The sequence below is a fragment of the Bos taurus genome, chromosome 24, assembly GCF_002263795.3.
Source record: "Bos taurus isolate L1 Dominette 01449 registration number 42190680 breed Hereford chromosome 24, ARS-UCD2.0, whole genome shotgun sequence".
In the NCBI taxonomy this organism is placed as follows: domain Eukaryota; kingdom Metazoa; phylum Chordata; class Mammalia; order Artiodactyla; family Bovidae; genus Bos; species Bos taurus.
Genome location: NC_037351.1, coordinates 41815588 through 41835717, shown reverse-complemented (window position 1 = coordinate 41835717; position 20130 = coordinate 41815588). Strand labels below are relative to the sequence as shown.

Sequence of the window (20130 nt, the reverse complement as noted above, 5' to 3'; positions counted from 1 at the left end):
AGCTCATACCCTTGTGATTTACAGACCGTGAAACTCACTCTTGGGCCTGGCCAAAAATAAATGTTATTATCAGTGTGGCTATCCTAGGAATTTTCTTTTCTTTACTGCTCTTTGTTTATCTTATATGATGGACCAGGACAATCTCATTAGGATGATACAACAATAAGATGTCTACTAAGGACACAGATCACACAATCTGGGGCCAGCCTCTAGGGAGGAACACCTCAGCTGGGGCACCTCGGCCTCTGCCCTCGGGGCTGGGCAATTCCTACAAATTCTCAACAAACGGTGAGAGAGATGAGCTTTGCTCTAAACGTGAACAGAGCAATCATCGCTGGTCAGAACCACTGACCCCCAAGAACCACTTATCCCCAGGTAGGATGGATACATATCGCGGGGACACACACAGATTTTATGTCTATTTTGAAGAATATACTTTTAAACATATTTGAATATATCTGAAGAATACTTCACAGAGGGGTTTTGAAAGACAATGAGAAAAAGATAACAGCTCAATAGAAAAATGAACAGAGGATATAGATAGATGAATCACAGAGGAAGAGTTATAAATTGCCAATAAATATTTTTAAACATGTCCAATGATAATAGAAGAAATGAAAACAAAAGCAATGATGGACTATTAATTTATTAAGTATTAAAAAGTCATCATAACTGGAGTTGGTGTGGCTTTGGGGAGGGAAGCACTTACTCATCCACAAGAATGTATTTAAAGATGTGACTTCCGAGGGAACTCCCTGGTGGTCCAGTGGCTAAGACTTCACAGTCCCAATTCAGGGGGCCCGGATTCGAGCCCTGGTCAGGGAACTACATCCCGCATGCCGCAACAAGGGGCCCAGCACACCACAACGAAAATCCTGTAACCTACTACTAAGACCCAGCGCAGCCAAGTAAATGAATAAATAAATATTTAAAGGAGAAAAAATAAAAAGAACTGCTTACGGAAAGTCAGACAAAGACAAGTATCTTATGATGTCACTTATATGTGGAATCTAAAAAAAACAACACAAATGAACTTCTTTACAAAACATAAACTGACTCACTGACATAGAAAACAAACTTACGGTTACCAAAGAGGAAAGCTAGGAGGAATAAGTCAGGAGTTTTGGATTAACATATATACACCATGCACACAGGCTAAGTTGCTTCAGTCATGTCTGACTCTTTGTGACCCTATGGACTGTAGCTTATGTGATTAAACTTATGTGTAGCTTATGATGAATCTATGTGATCCTCCAGGCAAGAATACTGGAGTGGGTCACCATTTCCTCCTCCAGGGGTTTTTCCCAACCCACATCTCTTGTGTCTCCTGCATTGGCAGATGGATTCTTTACCACTGGTGCCACCTGGGAAGCCCCATATACACACTACTATATATAAAACAGTAGATTCAGAGGGATATGTGCTTGCTAAGTCGCTTCAGTCATGTCCGACTCTTTGCGACCCTGTGGATCATAGTCTGCCAGGCTCCTCTGTCCAAGGGATTTTCCAGCAAGAACCATCTCCTACTCCAGGGGATCTTCCGAACCCAGGGATCAAACCCATGTCTCTTATATGGATTTATATATATGTATAAAAATCACTTTGCTGTACACCTGAAAGTAACATAACGCTGTAAATCTCCAATATGAAATAAAAATCAAATTTAAAATAATAAAAATAAAAGCAGCCATATTTGCTAGAGAGTCGGGGTTGGGGGGAGCAGGGAGGGGAGGAAGGACAGACATTTTCCCAGCAAACAATAAAACCATCATTTGTTTACTTCCTGAGCAATGCTTTTCACTGAACCAACACTGGCCAAGTTGAAATGATCCTATCTGGAAACTGGACGCCATGTCCACTCCCGAGGTTCCCCTCTACTGCAGGATGTTAGCACGGCCTCACCAGGCCCCTGTCCCAGCCTCTGGCCCTCGGGCGAGTCTCCACTCCATGAGAAGCTGCCCTGCACCCGTGTGGTTTTCAGAAGGGGGCACATGTTACACGGAGCTCAGGATGGACACAGGAGTTCCCAGCAGGAGGGCCCTGGCCACTGACCATGACTCACTGAGGACAGAGCTTTCCATCAGCACTGACTACCCAGCTCTGGGCTGTCCTTGTCAGCCCTCAAACATCTATTTTTAGTCCATTTTTTGGCAACCCACTCCAGATGCAGAAACCAAAATCAGAATCCCTGCCATAACGGAGGAAAAGGCCATGTATTTGCTAGACATTCCTGCTTTGCTAATGGAAAGGAATAAAGTGTCCCTGCAGCCCAATTACATAAAATGCCCATTTTTCCAAAACAGCCTCCATCTAAGAAAAGTCCACTTAAACACTTGAAGTAGGAGAGGCAGTACCAAATGTACATCTCGAAAATCGAGACACTCGCGAACTCAGACACAAACTGTGGATCTTCTAAAATTGTTCTCAGCAGTAATGCCATGGAGTGAATGTGGAACAGTCAGTGGTCTACAGGTCTCATGAATTATTGATTAGAGCTTTCTATATAATGCATTACTTGCTGTTTCCTTCCTCCAAATGGAAGCATTTTGAAATAAATCCAGGGGTGAAGCCACTTCAACTTTATTGCCGGGGACTTGGGGGTTTTAAATGAGCTAAAGTTCGAGTCTCAGTTCTAAAACCCAATAACGCATTGACCAAAGGATGTTTGTGGAGGACAGAAAGATAAATCACATCTCGCCTACAATGTGTATGCTTCCCCCACAAATATAAAACAAAGGCACCACAAACAGCCTCAGTATTCAACATGACATCATTCCATTTCCATGAGGTCGGAATTAAGACTGATGAAACACTTGAGTAAAAGATTCTTCTAGAAACCAAGTGCGCAATCACAGGAGGTTGACAAAACTTATCAAAACAACTCACCTTGAAAGGTTATTTGAAAATCAGCGCAATAGAGGTCAATTCGAAATCCCTTCCTCCCTAACTATATCTAGAATGCCACATTAAAGAGTTCAGATAACTCTCAGGTGACATTTAATCGTTTCGAAGAAGCACAGGGCGCCGAGAACAGACAAATGTGTTCGCTCAAAAGAAATGACTGTTTATGTCCGTTTATGTGTGTGACTGTGTTGTAACTGCCGGATGTCTACAGGGTGAGGGCAAGGGATTGCCCTCCTCTGAGCGTCTTAGACCCTCAGCTTTCACAGGTGCAAAGTGCCACCCACTTCCAGCAACCACCAGAGGGATACATGGGCATGACCTTTCTGGAAAGCATCTGGACAATGTATTTACAAAGGCTTACCTACACTCCACTGGCAGAGGAATGGATCCAGAAGATGTGGTATATATATGGGCTTCCCGAGTGGCACTAGTGGTAAAGAATCCACCAGCCAATGCAGGAGACTAAGGGACGAAGGTTCGATCCCTGGGGCACACAATGGAATATTATTCAGCTATTACAAAAAGAACAAAATAATACCATTTGTAGCAACATGGATGGACCCAGAGATTATCATACTGAGTGAAGTAAGTCAGACACAGAAAGACAAATCCATATGATATCATTTATATGTGGAATCTAATTTTTTAAAAAGATACAAATGAACTTACTTAAAAAACAGACTTATAGATATTGATAACAAACTTACAGTTACCAAAGAGCAAATGTGAGGGAGAGGGATAAATCAGAAGCTTGGGATAAACACATGCACACTACTATATATAAAGTAGATAACCAACAAGGACCTACTGTATAGCACAGGAAACAGTACTCAGCATTCTGTGATAAGTAAGCTACATGAGAAATGAATCTAAAAACGAAAGAATATATGTATAACTGAATCATGTTGCAATACACCTAAAACTAAGACTACATTGTAAATCAACTCCAGTAAAATTAAAATTAAAAAAAAGTCTTGAAACATTCGTACACTGTGACTCAACAGTTTCACTTCTGAAGGGGATGATCAGAGGTGGCCTCAAAGAAACCATAATTGGTTGGTTTAATAGCTGGAATACTGGGCAGCAATTAAACTCAAGTTTCTGAAAAATATTAAATGGCATAGAAATCAAGACGGCTCAGTATTTCCCAAGGGGAGTGTCCTGCAGAACACTGTGCCCTTGAAGTGCTTTTTGGAGAGAAAGGTTTCTTGGCCAAATAAGTTTCAGGAACTGCTACATACTAAAACTTTTGAACCATGTGTTGGAGAAGATTCTTGAGAGTCCCTTGGACAGCAAGGAGATCAAACCAGTCAATCCTAAAGGAAACCAACCATGAATATTCATTGGAAGGACTGATGGTAAAGCTGAAGCTTCAATTCTTTGGCCACCTGATGTGAAGAGCTGATTCATTGGAAAAGACCCTGATGCTGGGAAAGACTGAGGCAGGAGAAGGACAACAGAGGATGAGATAGTTGGATGGCATCACCGACTCAATGGACATGAGTCTGAGCAAATTCCGGGAGACAGTGGAGGACAGGGAAGCCTGGCATGCTGCAGTCCACGAGGTTGCAAAGAGTCGGACACAACTTAGCAACTGAACAACATATTATAATGCTTCCCTGGAGTTCACAAAGTATTATTGGTACATGAAAGGCTCTGAAATTTTCTATAATAAAGAAACTTATTTATTTTGCTTTCACTCAGAATTCTTTATTTTCTACCTTTTTTCAAGCAATATTTCTTAACATCTAGGGACCTAGTGAGTGTCCTGAGAACCCACTTTAGGGGCACAGGGTGAAGAGATCTCGACTCAAGACAGGGTGCTGACCTGCATCTGGCTCAGTACCAGTCTGGGTTGGGGTAGGCAGGGGTGGGTGGTGACAGCTAAGGTTTTCCCAGCTCTGTGAGGACTCATGGTCAAGGTCAGACAGACTCTGGATGGAACTCTCGCCCCGCTCTTGCCTCACCTGCAACACAAAGCTCCCTTCATCCCATTCCACAGTGTTCTGTGTGCACACACGCACAGTCAGCACACAGTGGAAAGAACCATTCCAGGAAACCCAGTCCTTTAGACCACCCAGTCGACTTTAGGCAGAATTCCTTAACATGGGTTTGTGGCATCATAAATTCCGTAGAAGCAATGTTCTGCATGTCAAGAAGGAGCAGTGATGGAAAATACATGAAGTTTCCTAAAAAGGACCAACCCCAGCTGGGCTCTGCCTCCCGGGTGAGAGTCGCCCCAGCCGAGGGCATTGGCATCAGGCCCACGAGCTGCAGGGCTCAGTTGTCTGAGGATCTCAGAGAGCGCTGGTCCCTGTGTGATGCTTTCATAGTCCGGGGGCCCGTGCCACTCTGTCCTGGGGGTGGGGGCAGCACACAAGCAGAAATCCTCAGCCTCCCCCAGAATGCCAGGGCAGTGGGCAGTCTAGGGCAGAAGCCAGAACATGTCCTGAGGTCCCTCAGGATTCAAACAAAGGGGGAAGAGGGGGAAGGGCATTCCTGACATTCCCGACATTCCCAGCTGGCAGAGGCTGAATGGAAAAACCATCACTGAATGTACCTTCTGTGCCATTCAGAAGAAGGTTTCTGAGTTTTACACAGACCCTCTCTCTCCACAGAAAGCAGAAAGGCCTATTTAATATGCCTACTCAGATGTCCTAAAAACCCAGTAATAAATAAAGTTGAATAGAAAAACCTATCAAAATGGCTGTTTCTGAATAATGCCATTACAGGCAAATCCATCACTTGTTTTCACGGTTCCTGAAAGAACTCTTTTAAAATGTTAACTGTATACACTATGTTTGCAATGAAAAGGGATTTTTTTCCCCCTTTACTTTCTTTTTTCTTTCAAAGTGCCAATGCCAAAGGATTTCCTCAGCATTCAGGAATCACATCCACAGAGCTTGCCCCTCCTCCATTCACACCTTTTCTCAGCTACCGAATCCACCCAGAACCTTCTGTAAACCCCTGTTTGGGCAGGAGCAGGAACTCAACAAACTTTCAGCAATGAAAGAGCCAATAACCCTGTGTGGATGGGCAGGCTAGATGGTGGTGGTGGTGGGGGGGGTGTCCCATTGTACAGATGAGAAAACCAAGGCTCAGGATGATTAAGCAAACTGCCCACAGACACACAGCTCTTAAAAGTCCTTAAATGTAGGTCTTCTGACCCCAAATTCCACTCTTTTTCCACGATTCAGTTTCTTCTCTGAAATGAAGCATCACTTTCAGAGGTGTAATGAAGATATGGGCTGGCACTAACTTTACTCATTCATTCAACACCCATCTACTGGACATCTGGTACATGACAGGGCCATTCTAAGCGATGGAGACAGAGGGTCAGCAGGTAGGACAATAGTCCTCCAAGATGTCCACAGCTTCATCCTTGGACCTGTGACCTCTTACAGCACAGGGCGGCCGGAGGTGGGCAGCTGGTCCTGGGAAGGGAGGTTATGCCGGGCTACCAGGTTGGGGCAGTGGCATCACACAGGGTCTTCCACATGCGTCCTCTCCGATGGAAGAGGGAGGCGGGGGAATCAGAGAAGCTTGAAGATGCTCTGCTTTGAAGATGGATGTATGGGCCACAAGGCAAAGACTGTGGGCCGACTCTTCTCAGAGCCTCCAAATATGAACCTGCCGGCCCACAGTCCAGACCTGGGAGGCTGTGAACCCAGGTTGTTAGAAGGCACTACATGTGCATTACAACAGCCACGGGAAACAGAGACGGTGAAGACGCCGACAAACCCCTGTCCTTCAGAAGCGCTCACTCTCCTCAGAGTGGACGGAGGAGGTGGCTCCTTCAGGGCCGCTCTGAAGATAAAGTTCCCGCTCAGAGGACACACCTTTGTCCCCATAACAGGACATGCAGGGGCTCACAGACATGCTTTTCCACGCTACACAAAGTCTGTGTGTCTAACTTCCTTGTCAGGAACGACATTTATTGCTTGTATTTTAACCAGGGGTATGAAATCAGCTGTGTAAAAGGAAAAGAGGGAAAGCAGGGGAGGAGAGAGGCCGACCAGGTAAAGGGCATCTCAGGTTCTTAACAAGCACAACCCCAGCCGGGCCCCAAAGTCCTGCCTCCGGCCCCACCACCTGGGCTCTCTGCCCTAGGTCCCCTGAGAGTCACAGGAGGAGACTGGCCTTTAGCCAAGAGGTGCAGACCCTGCCTCACAATGAGAAGTCACTTATGGCATCATGTGGATGCATGCTAAGTCGCTTCAGTCGTGTCCAACCCTATGGACTGTAGCCCACTTGGCTCCTCTGTGCATGGGATTCTCCAGGCAAGAATAGTAGAGTGGGTTGCCATGCCCTCCTCCAGGGGATCTTCATGACCCACGGATTGAACCCACATCTCTTAAGTCTCCTGCATAGGCAGGTGGGTTCTTTACCACTAGTGCCACCTGGGAAGACTTAATGGCATCACATCCCAGACTAAAGACAAACAGAAAAAGCCCTAGGAGCCAAGAGTCTTCATCCAGAGGAGCCACATCAGTCCCCAGGAGGGGGAGATGCTCTCTGGGGAGCCGAGGGTCTGTCCTGGTGGGGAGGATGCCGGAGGAAGGGGCTGGGTCCCTTCAGGCCAGCTCAGGGTTGAGACCCCCCACCCCACCACTGCTCCTGAGTCCCCATTCCCCGTCCCCTCCCCCTTCCCAGCATTCCCATCCCACCCACCGAGGGCAGAGACTTTTCAGTGTTTCCTGAAGGACTTACTGGATTTATTTTTTCAGTACACGGACGTGTCTTTCCTCTTTCTCTCCCGTCGGCAACATTCTGACACCCAGCAGGACAATTCTGCACGTAAAATCTTATTTTCCTAAATGATGCTAACACCCCCGCACAGAACAAACCCTGGGAGCCAGGTCAGTGAGCAGCTGGTTCTGCTCCAGCCCAAACACCACTGTCACACTCTTCTCCTCGGTTTCTGTCGCCGGATCTCTGCCCCTCTGGGTGACTTTTCACTAAAAAGTGACTCTTGAGGCTCCCAGGCCCCATCGACAGCCGCTGCTCTCATTTAATAGCACATCTGCAGGCCTCTGAGCCATCAGCTTCACACACAACCTTCACCCACTTTTCCTTTCTGAGAGCCTTCTTGTGGGTGGGGGGATGGAGGGAGGGCATAGTTCCCTAAGTGAGGCCTCAGTCCACACTGTGGAAGCCCTGTTCTCTAAGAAGGGGCGTTGCATGGACCCCACCTCCTCCCACTGAAGGCAGACCCCCCTCCATGGAAGTCTGTGAGGAGGGGCCAAGGGTGAAGCCCCCCGCCCTCCAGCAGCGCTGAGAGTGTAGGCTCGGTGCTGGGAGCTGGGAGCTGGCCTCTCTCTCCAGGGGCTGTAGGGCGAGTTGGGGAGAAAACAAAGATCAGCTCTTTCAGAGACTGTAAGAGGCCTCTTTCTTCAAGGAGGCCTGAAGGTCAAACTTTCCTCTGACTTTAGCCACAGCCTATGAATAGTGAACCATTTTCCTGACCACGAACTCCAGGGCCCTAAGAAAGAAGGAAAGGGAGCAGAAGTTTCTTTTGATGTTTGGAAAGAGCCTGAACTTGACCTTGAACTTGCTGTCTTCGATTCTCTTTTCCTTCCCAAGGACTCATTCTGACCCAATATTGAGGCCACGGCTTTCTCAGCTGCACCCTAGCATCTGTGATTCCGTTATGTAAGCTTCCAAGTTATGGGAGATGGGAGGAGCTGAGCCCAAGAAGGGAAATGAGCGGGCTTGCCAGGTGGCTCAGCAGTAAAGAACCCGCATCTCAGCAATGCAGGAGACTCAGGTTCTGTCCCTGAGTGGGGAAGATCCCTGAGAGAAGAGAATAGCTACCACTCCAGTATTCTTGCCTGGAGAATCCCATGGACAGAGGAGCCTGGCGGGCTATAGTCCATGGGGTCACAAAGAGTAGGACACGACTTAGCAACTAAACAACAAGCCAACTAGGAAAGACGGACAACTACAACGATGACTCTAACCAAATGAAACAAAACAATAAGATGATGTTCATTTTTTTTCCAGGTTACATTCTTAAAATAATGCTGCTCTGATGGATCGCATCAGGAAAAGGAAGTCTGACATTTTTCCTGGATGCTGACATTTTTAATGGAGTTATTCTATGGATTGTCATTGTGTTTTAAAGCAGGCACAGAAAGATTTGGAAGTATACATCTAGAAAGGTAAAGCTTCATTTCACATTGTAATATTCAGTAGCAATGAGGATACATTGGTCCCCAGTTGAAATGAAAGAACAAAAGAGGAAATCAGAGGAAACTCAGAAGGAAGGAATGAGTTGACACCCTGGCACAGAAGTCTCATTTCCCCTCACAAATCCTAACAATGGGAGCTGGGAAGACAAAGCTCGGCAGATAAATTCCCTTCTCTCCCCAGGGCTCTCTCTGAGCTCCAGTCCCTGAGAGCATCCTGCTAGAGGCTCTGCTGACCTACCACTGCCCCTCCTCACCCATCAGCATGAAGCAGAAATCAACAGGACAACCCCTGCGAACAGGACAGGGTGAACACCCCAGGAGCCGCCTCCGAGCTCCGACAGGGCCCTCTTCTCTCGAAACAACCCCCCAGTCAATGCACGAATCTCAAAGACAGTAAGCTTTTAACAAACTGGATTCAGCAATCAACTGGAAATGGTTACACTTTTTTAACCATTTTTTTTTTTTACAGAGGCACTTGATGGATTACCATTTGCCACTGAAAGAACTGGAGGATGCCCATCATACAGGGCTGAACTAAAAGCAAAAGACAACATCTCAAGAATGAATGCACTCTTATACACAGAAGAAATGCTAGTTGGAAAAGATACATGCACCCCTATGTTCATAGCATCACTATTCACAACAGCCAAGACGTGGTAACAACCTAAGTGTCCATCAACAGAGGAACAGATAAAGAAAATGCGGTACTTACAAACTGTGGGATATTACTCAGACATAAAAAAGAATGAAACAACAGCTATGTGGATGAACCTAGAGATTATTATACTAAGTGAAGTAAGTCAGACAGAGAAAGACAAATATCACATGATATCACTTATATGTGAAATCTAAAACATGACACCAATAAGCTTATTTATGAAACAGACTCACAGACACAGAGCACAGACTTGTAGTTACCAAGAGGGACAGAGGGCTGAAGACGGACGATGGACTGGGAGTCTGGGATTAGCAGATGCAAGCTATTTCACACAGGATGGATAAACAAGGTCCTACTCTACAGCACAGGGAACTATATTCAATATCCTATGATAAACCATAATGGAAAAGAATATGGAAAGAATACATATGTGTGTGTGTATAACTGAGCCACTTTGCTATACAGCAGAAATTAACACGACATTGTAAACCAACTACACTTCAATAAAATTTACAACAAACAAAAAAGAGTGAATGCACTCTTCTACAAGAACAAGAGACCAGGATCCTTTTACATCTTTAGTGCTCAGAGGGAAAAGTCATCCTTGGAGAGTACAAATCTGTGCCACATCTAGTGTAGACTCAGCACCACAGTAAGTAGGACATTGACAGGAGAGCTATGTGTGCCAGGCAGACTCAGACACGGTCCAGTTTTGAGGAGTCGTCACATGCAAAGCACCGCGCTGAGCAGTTAAATCTGTCTCGATACGGTCAACTCATAAATCCAAAGAGACTGGGTTTAGCATTGTAAAAACTAAGGAGAACAGCAGTAGATTTCTACAACGATAAGGAGGGAAAATAAAATGCACTGGACTCCAGAGATTAATGAGAGAACCAATTGCAATCTGCACCAGCAACAGCAGGGAGTTTATTTTTAGCTCAAACATGAGGCAACGTCATTACAAGCACGATTAAGTCCAGCATGAAGCTGCCAAAACGACTGAAAAATTGCCATCACTGGAGCGAGAGCAGGCTGCATGGGGGGACGAGGCAAGGTCAGCCTGGGGGGAGCACGCCAGAGGGATCCATGACCACGAGGTCAGGCGGACTCTGTCCACTCAAGCTCCACAAACCTGGATTCGCCTGAAATGACCACCCAAACCCAAGCGCCCTTCCCTGGAGTACAAGAAGAAGCCCTAATATGAGGCTTATGCTTTTCAAATTATAGACACAGTGATATAGTCACAGGTATCTACAACCTGAGAGATACATTTTAGAAAAGCAATTAGAATAATTAAAAATACAGGCCTATGAAAGAAATGTTACGGTGCTTTTGCTTTGAGATGCTAAGTGGGCCAGACTCCAAACTCTGATAGTCACGTTAGAGTCAAATTTCACCCAAAGTAATTGATCTCATGACTATTAGACTAGGTAAGTCAATGTCAAGAACCCTGCTTCAATCACACAGAAATCTCCCTTTAGGGACACTTCAACACAAGTGAAAACAGCAGGTTATAAAGAATCAGGATCCTATTGATAAGAAATTATCCCACACACACACAGTCAGCTATCTGGAGAATGGCCACCTAATGTCAACAATAGAAATAATACCTGGGCCGTGGGATTTTGGATCATTTTAATTGTGCGGTTTTGTGTGCTTTTTTCCCATCAATACAGAACTATCAATCCCAGGACCCAGACTGCTCGATTCAGAGTTCTGCTTTATACCTTCTTGGCTGTGTGGTCTTGACCAGGTTACTCAACCTCTCTGAGCCGGGGTGACCTCCCCTGTGGATGGCGATCAAGACAGTCCCAGCTGAGCGCCGTGAGTGGGCTACACGCATTAGTGTAGTAAGCACGCAGTAAGCACTGAGCACAAGACCGGGGCACAGCCTAGAGGACATGCAGTGCCAGAAAGAGCCGCAACGCTGCCTCTCCGTGTAAAACAGACTTACGACACTCTGGAAGAGCTGCTGCAGGGGCTTCCCTGGTGGCTCAGTGGCAAAGAATCTGCCTGCCAATGCAGGAGACACAGCTACGATCCCTGGTCTGGGAAGATCCCACATGCCGCAGAGCAACTAAGCCTGTGGGCCATAACTACAGAGCCTGTGCTCCAGAGCCTAGGAGCTGCAGCAAGAAGCCACTGCAATAAGATGCCACTGCGCCACAACTAGAGAGTGCCCCTGCTCACTGCAACTAGAGAAAAGCCCCTGCGCGCAGCAAGGAACACCGCACAGCCAGAAACAAGTAAATAAAATTAGTTTTTAAAAAGCAGCTGCATAAGCAACTATTTCATGAGCAAAAGTAACATGGGGAAGAAGAAAACCTCTTTGCTTAAGGAACAACCCCCAACTCCAAAAACAGAAATCTAGCTGATCGCTACAGAGAACACACAGGGACATAGAGAAGAGACCCCTACACTATCACTTCCCTTGGACTCCAGCCCCCTAACTTTGGGAGTGGGTATGGCCCATGGTCAGAGAGAAAGAGGGGCCCCAGGTAGCAGCTTCCTGTGTGCTAATCTGAGTTCTCGATTCCACAGCGAAGTAGCAGATGTTCTAACAAGGGTAGCATTTGACGCCAGAAGATTCGTCCTCATTAAAGGAAAGGAAACCTCTGAGACAGCTTCATCTACAAACACTGGAATGTTCATTTTAAGAGGGGATTTATAGAAAATGAAATTCGTATAAACACACACTTGGTGTGTGAGGAGCTGATAATGAAAACGATGGATTATCCTGAGTCCTGGATTCTCCTGTGAGAGGGAGACGGTTGACAGAATCGACGAGCGAACTGAGGGGCATATTAGAGGTTGGTGAAGGCTGTGGGCTTCCCTGGTAGCGCAGTGGTTAAAGAACTCGCCTCCCAATGCAGGAGGCATGGGTTCAGTCCCTGGATTGGGAAGATCCTCTGGAGAAGGAAATGGCAACCCACTTCAGGATGCTTGTCTGGGAAATCCCATGGACAGAGGAGACTGACAGAGGAGTCTATGGGGTCGCAAAGTTGTGTCCAGGGGACACACCTGAGCACCTGAACACACATAGCAAGGGCTGTGGAGCAAAAGGGAGCGAGCTGGGGTGGGGAGTGAGGAAGTGCTAACATTCTAAGTGGGGTGGGAAGAGACGGCAACATCTGAGCTGGGAACAGACCAGGGCAAGTTCAACCTGTCTTACTCTGCGATAACCAGCTCTGGGGCCAGTTTTGATTGGTTAAGAGAAGGTACTGGTGAGCCCTGTGTTCACCCATCAAGGCCACTCCTCTCAACTCTGATAACATATGCCCTAGTTATTACATTCCCTGCTCCCCTGCTCGAGACAGTCTGTGGGTATCTATTGTTTCACCTTTTAAAATCTAGAGATGGAGCTTCTGGAGTTATCTTCTCCATAAACATTTTCAGGAACTAAAAAGAATTAGGAATAAGAGATGCGAGGAGATAGTGAAGGACAGGGAAGCCTGGAATGCTGCAGTGCAGGGGGGATCACAAAGAGCGGGACACAACTTAGGCTCTGAACAACAACAGGAATAAGACAGCCATCATCCATTATTCCTGGTAACCCAGGACCCATTCCCTCGTTTCCCAGGATGGGAACCCAGACTTCAGGAAACAAAGCCTGTCCAGCTCCCAGGCCATGGAGCTCGGGTGGAACTGAGCACAGCCACCTCCTGGGGCAAGTGCACTCCCTGGCCCCGCCAGCAGGGGCGCCACATCCCCTGAGCACACAGCTCAGACCAGGTAGAGGAGGAGCCTCCTGCCTGGGAAGAGCTGCTCTATTTTTGGGGTTGCTGAGCCAGGGGGTCAGCCTAAAAAGAAGTCAATTTCAAGGTCAGCAAGCAAAGAAAATGGAATAGAGTCGTGCAGCTTTGACAGGCACATTGGCAGGGATGGGATTCAGCCCCTTCCCGTTCCTCATGCCTAAAGAGCGTGTTTCCTTTTGTGCTTAACTCATTTGAAGCTGGGTTTCTATCACTAGTCACCAAGTCTTGCCAGATACAAAGAAACCAGTGCTGTTTGGCAGCGTTTCCCCAGGAAGCCAGCAGCAGCGTGTCCTTACCCGTTCCTGACCAGCAGTGTCCCAGATGAGGAACTTGTGAAGTTCATTTCCACAAGGCACAGTTTTGGTCATAAAAGACGCCCTGAAAAAGAGAAGCAACATTGGCACATTACCGATCACCCCCACGACCTTCACGAAGACTCTGTTTCCAACAGGTGATGGCGGGGCCTTGGCAGGACCCCATAGGCTCTCCTCTAGGGTCCATGGAGAGGAAAGGGGACCTGTCACCCCAAAGAAGAAATCCCGCCTCTTCTGTTAGTCCAACAAGGGACTTGGGCGGGGGGAGGCAAAAAGTGTATTCAGAACACTGTGTTTCAAAACACTTATCTTCAACAGTCCTAAGACATTAGATGCTTGAAATCAGGGGAAAAAAAACTTAAGATTTTAAAAATGTATCATCACCACAATTAAGAGTGAAAACAGCAGCTGTATCCAGGCACATGAGAGTGTGGGCCTTGCAGAGGTGTAAACAGTGGTGCATACTCCCTGCTCTTTGACCCCAGCACTGACAGCAACCTTTAGAATACTGTGTCTCACCCTCATCCTGCTTGTGCAAATGCAGGGATAAAGATGGGTAGATGAACAAATACTTGTTTTCTCCATGAAAAAGGGAGGATTTGAAACTCTCAGTAGATAATGAAACACTTGATACTTTTTTTTTGCATAGTTCCTCTTAAGCTTTTTCTCAGTGCTCAGAAAAGATGTAAAAGTCTAACACAAGGAATGTTGAGTAGCCTTAGTTTTTTTTTTTTCCTGTGTGATAAAGTTTCCCATTCATTAAACAACACAAGCCTCTGACTGTGCGAGAAGCAGGCACAAGGAGCCTCCTGACGTGGTGTGGTCAGTGCACACATCACCTGTTCACCTGTGCAGAGTTCCTGCCAAAAAATGTTTAGTGTGAATTTAATCGTGAGGATGCAATCCAGTAAATCTGGAATAGGCAACATTCTAACAGATGATGGGCCCAAATGCTTGGAGCAAGTCAATGTCCTGAAAAGTGAACAAAACCAAAGACCGGGGGTGGGGTGGGGGGGGTTGTTTTAGAATCTAGATTAAGAGAGAGGAAAGAGACAAACCCACCAAATGCACTGTATGGAACTTGACTGGACCCTGGATTAGTGGGAAAAGTACTCCAAAGTTTTGAGAACAAATGAAATTGGCAAAATGAAAATTTAGACTATATGTCAGATATGATCACTGAACCAAATTTACTTTCTAGGGACAATAAAGGTGTCCTCCTCTTGTTCTTCTCAGGATGCAGACTGGAGTTTGCAGGGGTAAGCATCAGGATGTCTTCCCTCACTCTCACGGACCCCAAGGGCCCTCACAGTCCAGCAAGAGCCAGCCCTGCCACCACTCAGTGCTCAGCCTGGTAAGATTTCCTCAATTTCTACTCTTCCCTGAGACTAAGGGCAGACCACAGAAGTTCCAGGGAGGAAGATATTCGTCCCTGTAGGTCCCATGACTGTCCCCACAATGTACTGAACACCACAGTGAATAGTCAGATTATTATTAACACGCAATTGCACTAGATGGAAATTCTAAGCATTTTTCTAAGTGATATAACCTAACATGATCAAAATCACATCTGCCGCATGACATTTCATTTCTTTAAGAGTTCTTAAACTGTACGTCCCAGCTTATTCGTCAGAGCAAATATACTCCAAAAATCAAAATCTCTTGATGACTTTTCTCATTATAAAAGCAATATTAGTACTTTATTAAAAATTAGTACTTCATTAAAAAATTTTTTTAATGAATATAAAGGAGGAACATAAAATCAGTTGTAATTTCACTACCCAGTCATAATCACTGCTAATAAGTTGATACTGTCTTCCAAATGGTGTTGACACAACTTTTATCCCCCAAGTCGATGGTACACAGATTTTGTATCTCCTGCACTTGATATATCGTGGACATCTTTCTATTTCTGTGCCTACAGATCAGCATCATTACCTGGTGACTGCATATTACACACCATGTCATGGTCCCCTATTTTTCACTATTATGACAATGGTTAAATGAATATCCTTGAACCTGAATCTTTGTGTCCTTGTACAACTATTCTTTGGACTTCTTAGAAGCATATATTCTCCACATTGCTATGCTCACCAAATGGTAGCTTGTACCTACCTCTACACCCGCTGAAATGTATGAGATGATTTTTTCCGCAAACAAGAGCCTCTCGAATCTGCTCCAGGATGACACACAGGAAATGGTATTTCATTTCTGGTTTTTGTCATGGTTGTCGTAAGTCTGACATCATTTTAGTATTTTCTCTTCAGTTGTTTTCCTTTTGTGAATCTTTAGTTCATGACCTTTGCCTACTTTTTAGCAGGTATGGTCATCCCACTTCTTGTGTCCTTTTTGACTATTTTATACCAACTTTTTGTAACAGTGTATTAAAAAAATTTTTTTTTCCAGTTTAACCTTCGCCCTTTAACTTGGCTTATGGAACATTTTCCAAAAATGCTTTTTAAAATTGTATGTAGACAGCGATATCAACATTTTGTCTTGATGCTTATTTTTGTTTTTACATTGATGTAAGTCAGATTTTCTCAGGTGGCTCGGTGGTAAAGTAGAAAAGAATCTGCCTGCCAATGCAGCAGATGCAAGTTCAATCCTGGGTCAGGAAGATCTCCTGGAGAAAGAATTGGCAATCCACTCCAATATTCTTGCCTGGGAAATCCCAAGGACAGAGGAGCCTGGCAGGCTACAGTCCATGGGGTCGCAGAAAATCAGACACGACCTAGCGACTAAACAACAAGTCACTTACCAACTAAACAAGTCACTTAGCAACTAAACAACAAATCAGATTTTCATTCATTCTTCAATATATTCTAGGCAATGGGATAAATAACGCAGCAACTCTGCTCACAAAAAGTTCTCAGGTTTAGAAAACTAAGTTCATGCCTTTAAAATCTTAAGACTTTTATGAGCTAGGGGAAAAAAATATACCCAGACTACGCTTTTCACTTTACAGATAAGACGGAGGTAAGCCTGAGACCTGAAACGGCCTTGACCCTGGTCAAGAAAGAATCTGATGGCACAGTCAGGAGAGAAGACAGAGCCTCATGGCCACCCTGGGGGATGATGGTCACAGTCCCTCAGTTTGCTCATCTGTGAAATAGGCCCCAAATCCACCCTGCGTGATCTATGGGCAGCTTCAGGGTCAAATGAGGAAATGACAGCTGTGAAGTCCCCGTTGGTATACAGTGAGCCCTCGAGGAACAGCTCTAGTGAAAGTAGCAATGCATATCATACCACAGATATGCATGTATTCACCTATATGTGGGGCTTCCCTGGTGGCTCAACTGGTAAAGAATCTGCCTGCTAATGCAGGAGATGCTAGAGATGCGGGTTTGATCCCTGAGTCAGGAAGATCCCCTGGAGGAGGGCATGGCAACACACTCCAGGATTCTTGCCTGCAGAATCCCATGGACAGAGGAGCCTGGCGGGCTACAGTCCATGAGGTCGCAAACAGCTGGACACGGCTGAGCATGCACACACACACACATACCTATATGTGCAGACACCTCTCTCTGTTCCTGATTTCCTGCCACTAGGAGAAAGACGATTACTGTTTGAAATGAAGACTGACAACCGTTGCTCTTTTGGTTGGGTTTTTGTTTTTTTTTTCCAGCCTCCTTGCTAGCTTTCAACTTCAGACTCTCAGGCGTCTTTGCTTCCCGAGCAATGGGGGTGAGCAATGCTGAACTGGCTTCACTACCTGCGGGAAGCAGAATCTGGCAGAGAAGAAACATGATGTCCCTGTAAAGGTCAAACTAGAAAGAGAGGTGCACACGTCTGTTCATGATGCCGACAATCTGCTTGAATAGCAGTCAGGGTTTCTCATGAGTCATCGGGTGACAAGGATGAATTTTTGGTGCAGAAACAATGCCCTTTCAGAGCCTGAGGTCTTTCCCAAGGCAGTGATCACCGTGGGAGGCGGTGGACTCCCAGTGGACTCGATGGCTGTGAGTCAGAAGCTTGCCGTGTGCCCTGCCGTGAATCTTCTCCACTCAAGGCTGATGGAGGCCGTTGCCCTGTCCTCATCCATCCTACCCAGTTCCCCAAATTGATACACTCGTTGTTTCCCTGCTGAGGAAAACCAAACCTTGTTCTCTGCAGAGAGCATGCTGTCTTTGTGGAGAAAAACACACTGGGCCAAGTACTAAGATGGTGAAAAATTAACCACCTGCGAAACAGCACAGCAGAAGCACGTCTGGTAAAGGCATCCGTAGCAAGGAGAAAGCGAACAGGAAGTGCTCTCACGTCCCAGGGCTGGGGTCTGGGCAGGGCAGGGGGTAGGAGGGCAGTCCTCCCCTCCCCCTCCCAAGCATCGGAACAGAGACGCCGACACTGGATTAAGCCAGGAAAGGAAAATCAATCTGCCCACGAGCCGTGCAGACGGCTCTGCTGTGAGTGGACGCGTTCCCAGGTTTCCTGGCAGGCAGGTTCAAGCAAGACCTTCGTCCCAGATCGTCCCAGATCTCGACTTCCATCTGGAAATAAAGTCGGCGTGATCTGCAGAATAACGCACTCGGAGATCAAGGAAACAACCCGAGGCAGCAGTGAGAGCGGCTGGCGCAGGGTGGAGGGGACTGCAGGGACAGGAAGACTGGACACACCGCCCAAGTCCCTGAGTTGTGTCCAAGTCTTCACAGTCGGGACTGAGTCTCCCTGGCCGGGATGAACACCCCCGAAGGCTCAGACACTGTGACCTCTCTTAGAAGGTACTTAGAAAGGAAGAAAGGTGGATCGGAAGAACAGATGAGAACTTACCCAATGGTAAGTACCCAAGAGGTAAGTACCTCTCTTAGAAGGTACTTAGAAAGGAAGAAAGGTGGATCGGAAGAACAGATGAGAACTTACCCAATGGTCGGGCTGATGTTGTGGTCAAAGTGATCCTGGACAAATCGACACACGATGCTGGACTTCCCCACGCCAGTGTCCTGGAAGAGGACGAGAATACAGCCATGAAGACCATGGGGGCGGATTCTGACCCAGTATAAACAGAACCCAGCACAGAGGAGCTTACTTCCAGCTGGGGGGAAGTGGGATATTTTCTTCTATTTCATACCAGAAATTCTGACAGTGAAGTTGTATTGCCTTCATAAAAGAAGTATGCTAAAAGTAAATTTCAGAAACATGTGCCATCTATACACAATAATTAACCTAGAACTGACATGTTTCAATACACGTGCTTCCAGAAACTTGGAAATTTGGGGAGGGATCTAAGAAGTATGGCAACATATCACTTTGTTTTGGTAGAAACTGATTTTATTCAAACCTTTAGCACTCTAAAAAGACGTAATCTATTTTTCTAGGTATCATCCTATAAGAATGATAAATTCTAATTATTGCATGTTTATCATTTTCTCTCTAGAATCTGATGGCTGCATAAGAACCTCCAGTTTTGCTCAATTGTACAGCTCTTTCTCTGTTAAATAATTCTATAAAGCTGTTAGGAAAGGGGTCCACTCACTCACTGGAAACAGACACATGCATTTTTCTCTGTGTGTGCATGCTAAGTTGCTCAGTCGTGTCTGACTCTTTGCGACCTGACTGTAGCCAGCCAGGCTACAGTCAGGTCCAGGCAAGAATACTGGAGTGGTTGCTATTTCCTCCTCCAGGGGATCATCCAGACTCAGGAATCGAACCCGCGTTTCTTAGTCTCCTGCGTTGGCAGGCGGGTTCTTTACCACTAGTGCCACCTGGGAAGTCCCACGTGCATTTTCCTCCAGTCCTTTCCAAATCCCTTGTCAGATGGTTTAAGGAATAAAAAAAAAACACATTCACAAGGTCAAAGAGATGGGAGAAGAGACAACCATCAGACAAGTGAGGACAGAGAGGAACAGTTGGGGGAGGGAGGGTGGGGTCACTATGAAAGAAGGAGCCGGAGCCTAAGGGCCTGCAGCAGGGGGAGCAAGTCAGTCCCACCCACATTCCCTGCAGGTACCAAGAGCTGGAGGCAGTGCTAGAATCAGAATATCGGAACCAGAGGCAAGACCGCAGAGAATCACACCTAGGCGCCCCAGACACGGGATCAGGGGAGGGATGTTCTGGGAGGATGCTGGAGGATGCTGGAGGCTGACTCCAGAAAACCTGTGTCAGAAACAGGCTGGCTCACGACCCTGCACACAGCTTGGGTTGGGGCCGGGGGAGCTACTCACCCAACCCTGCCCCACCCTGTTGAAGCCCAGATGGAAGAGGCAAGTGTGTCTCCCCACTTGCAGACCCAGCTATGAACACGTGGAGTCCCCCAACTAGAGGCCACATGTGCCCCCAACCACCAGCCCCTGTGTGCAAACAGAGCTTTGGGG

The 20130-nt window shown here is 46.4% G+C and overlaps 1 protein-coding gene across 1 annotated transcript in view; it reads right to left on the bottom strand.

The window, feature by feature from the left end:
• Positions 1–20130, bottom strand: part of RAB31 (RAB31, member RAS oncogene family) — an 81616-nt gene that overhangs the window by 32822 nt on the left and 28664 nt on the right. Inside the window, exons 2-3 of the mRNA NM_001076944.1 lie at positions 18680–18759; positions 13805–13886 (exon numbers count right to left, since the gene is read on the bottom strand). Coding sequence (NP_001070412.1) covers positions 13805–13886; positions 18680–18759 — 162 coding nt within the window. The remainder of the gene's footprint in view (positions 1–13804; positions 13887–18679; positions 18760–20130) is intronic.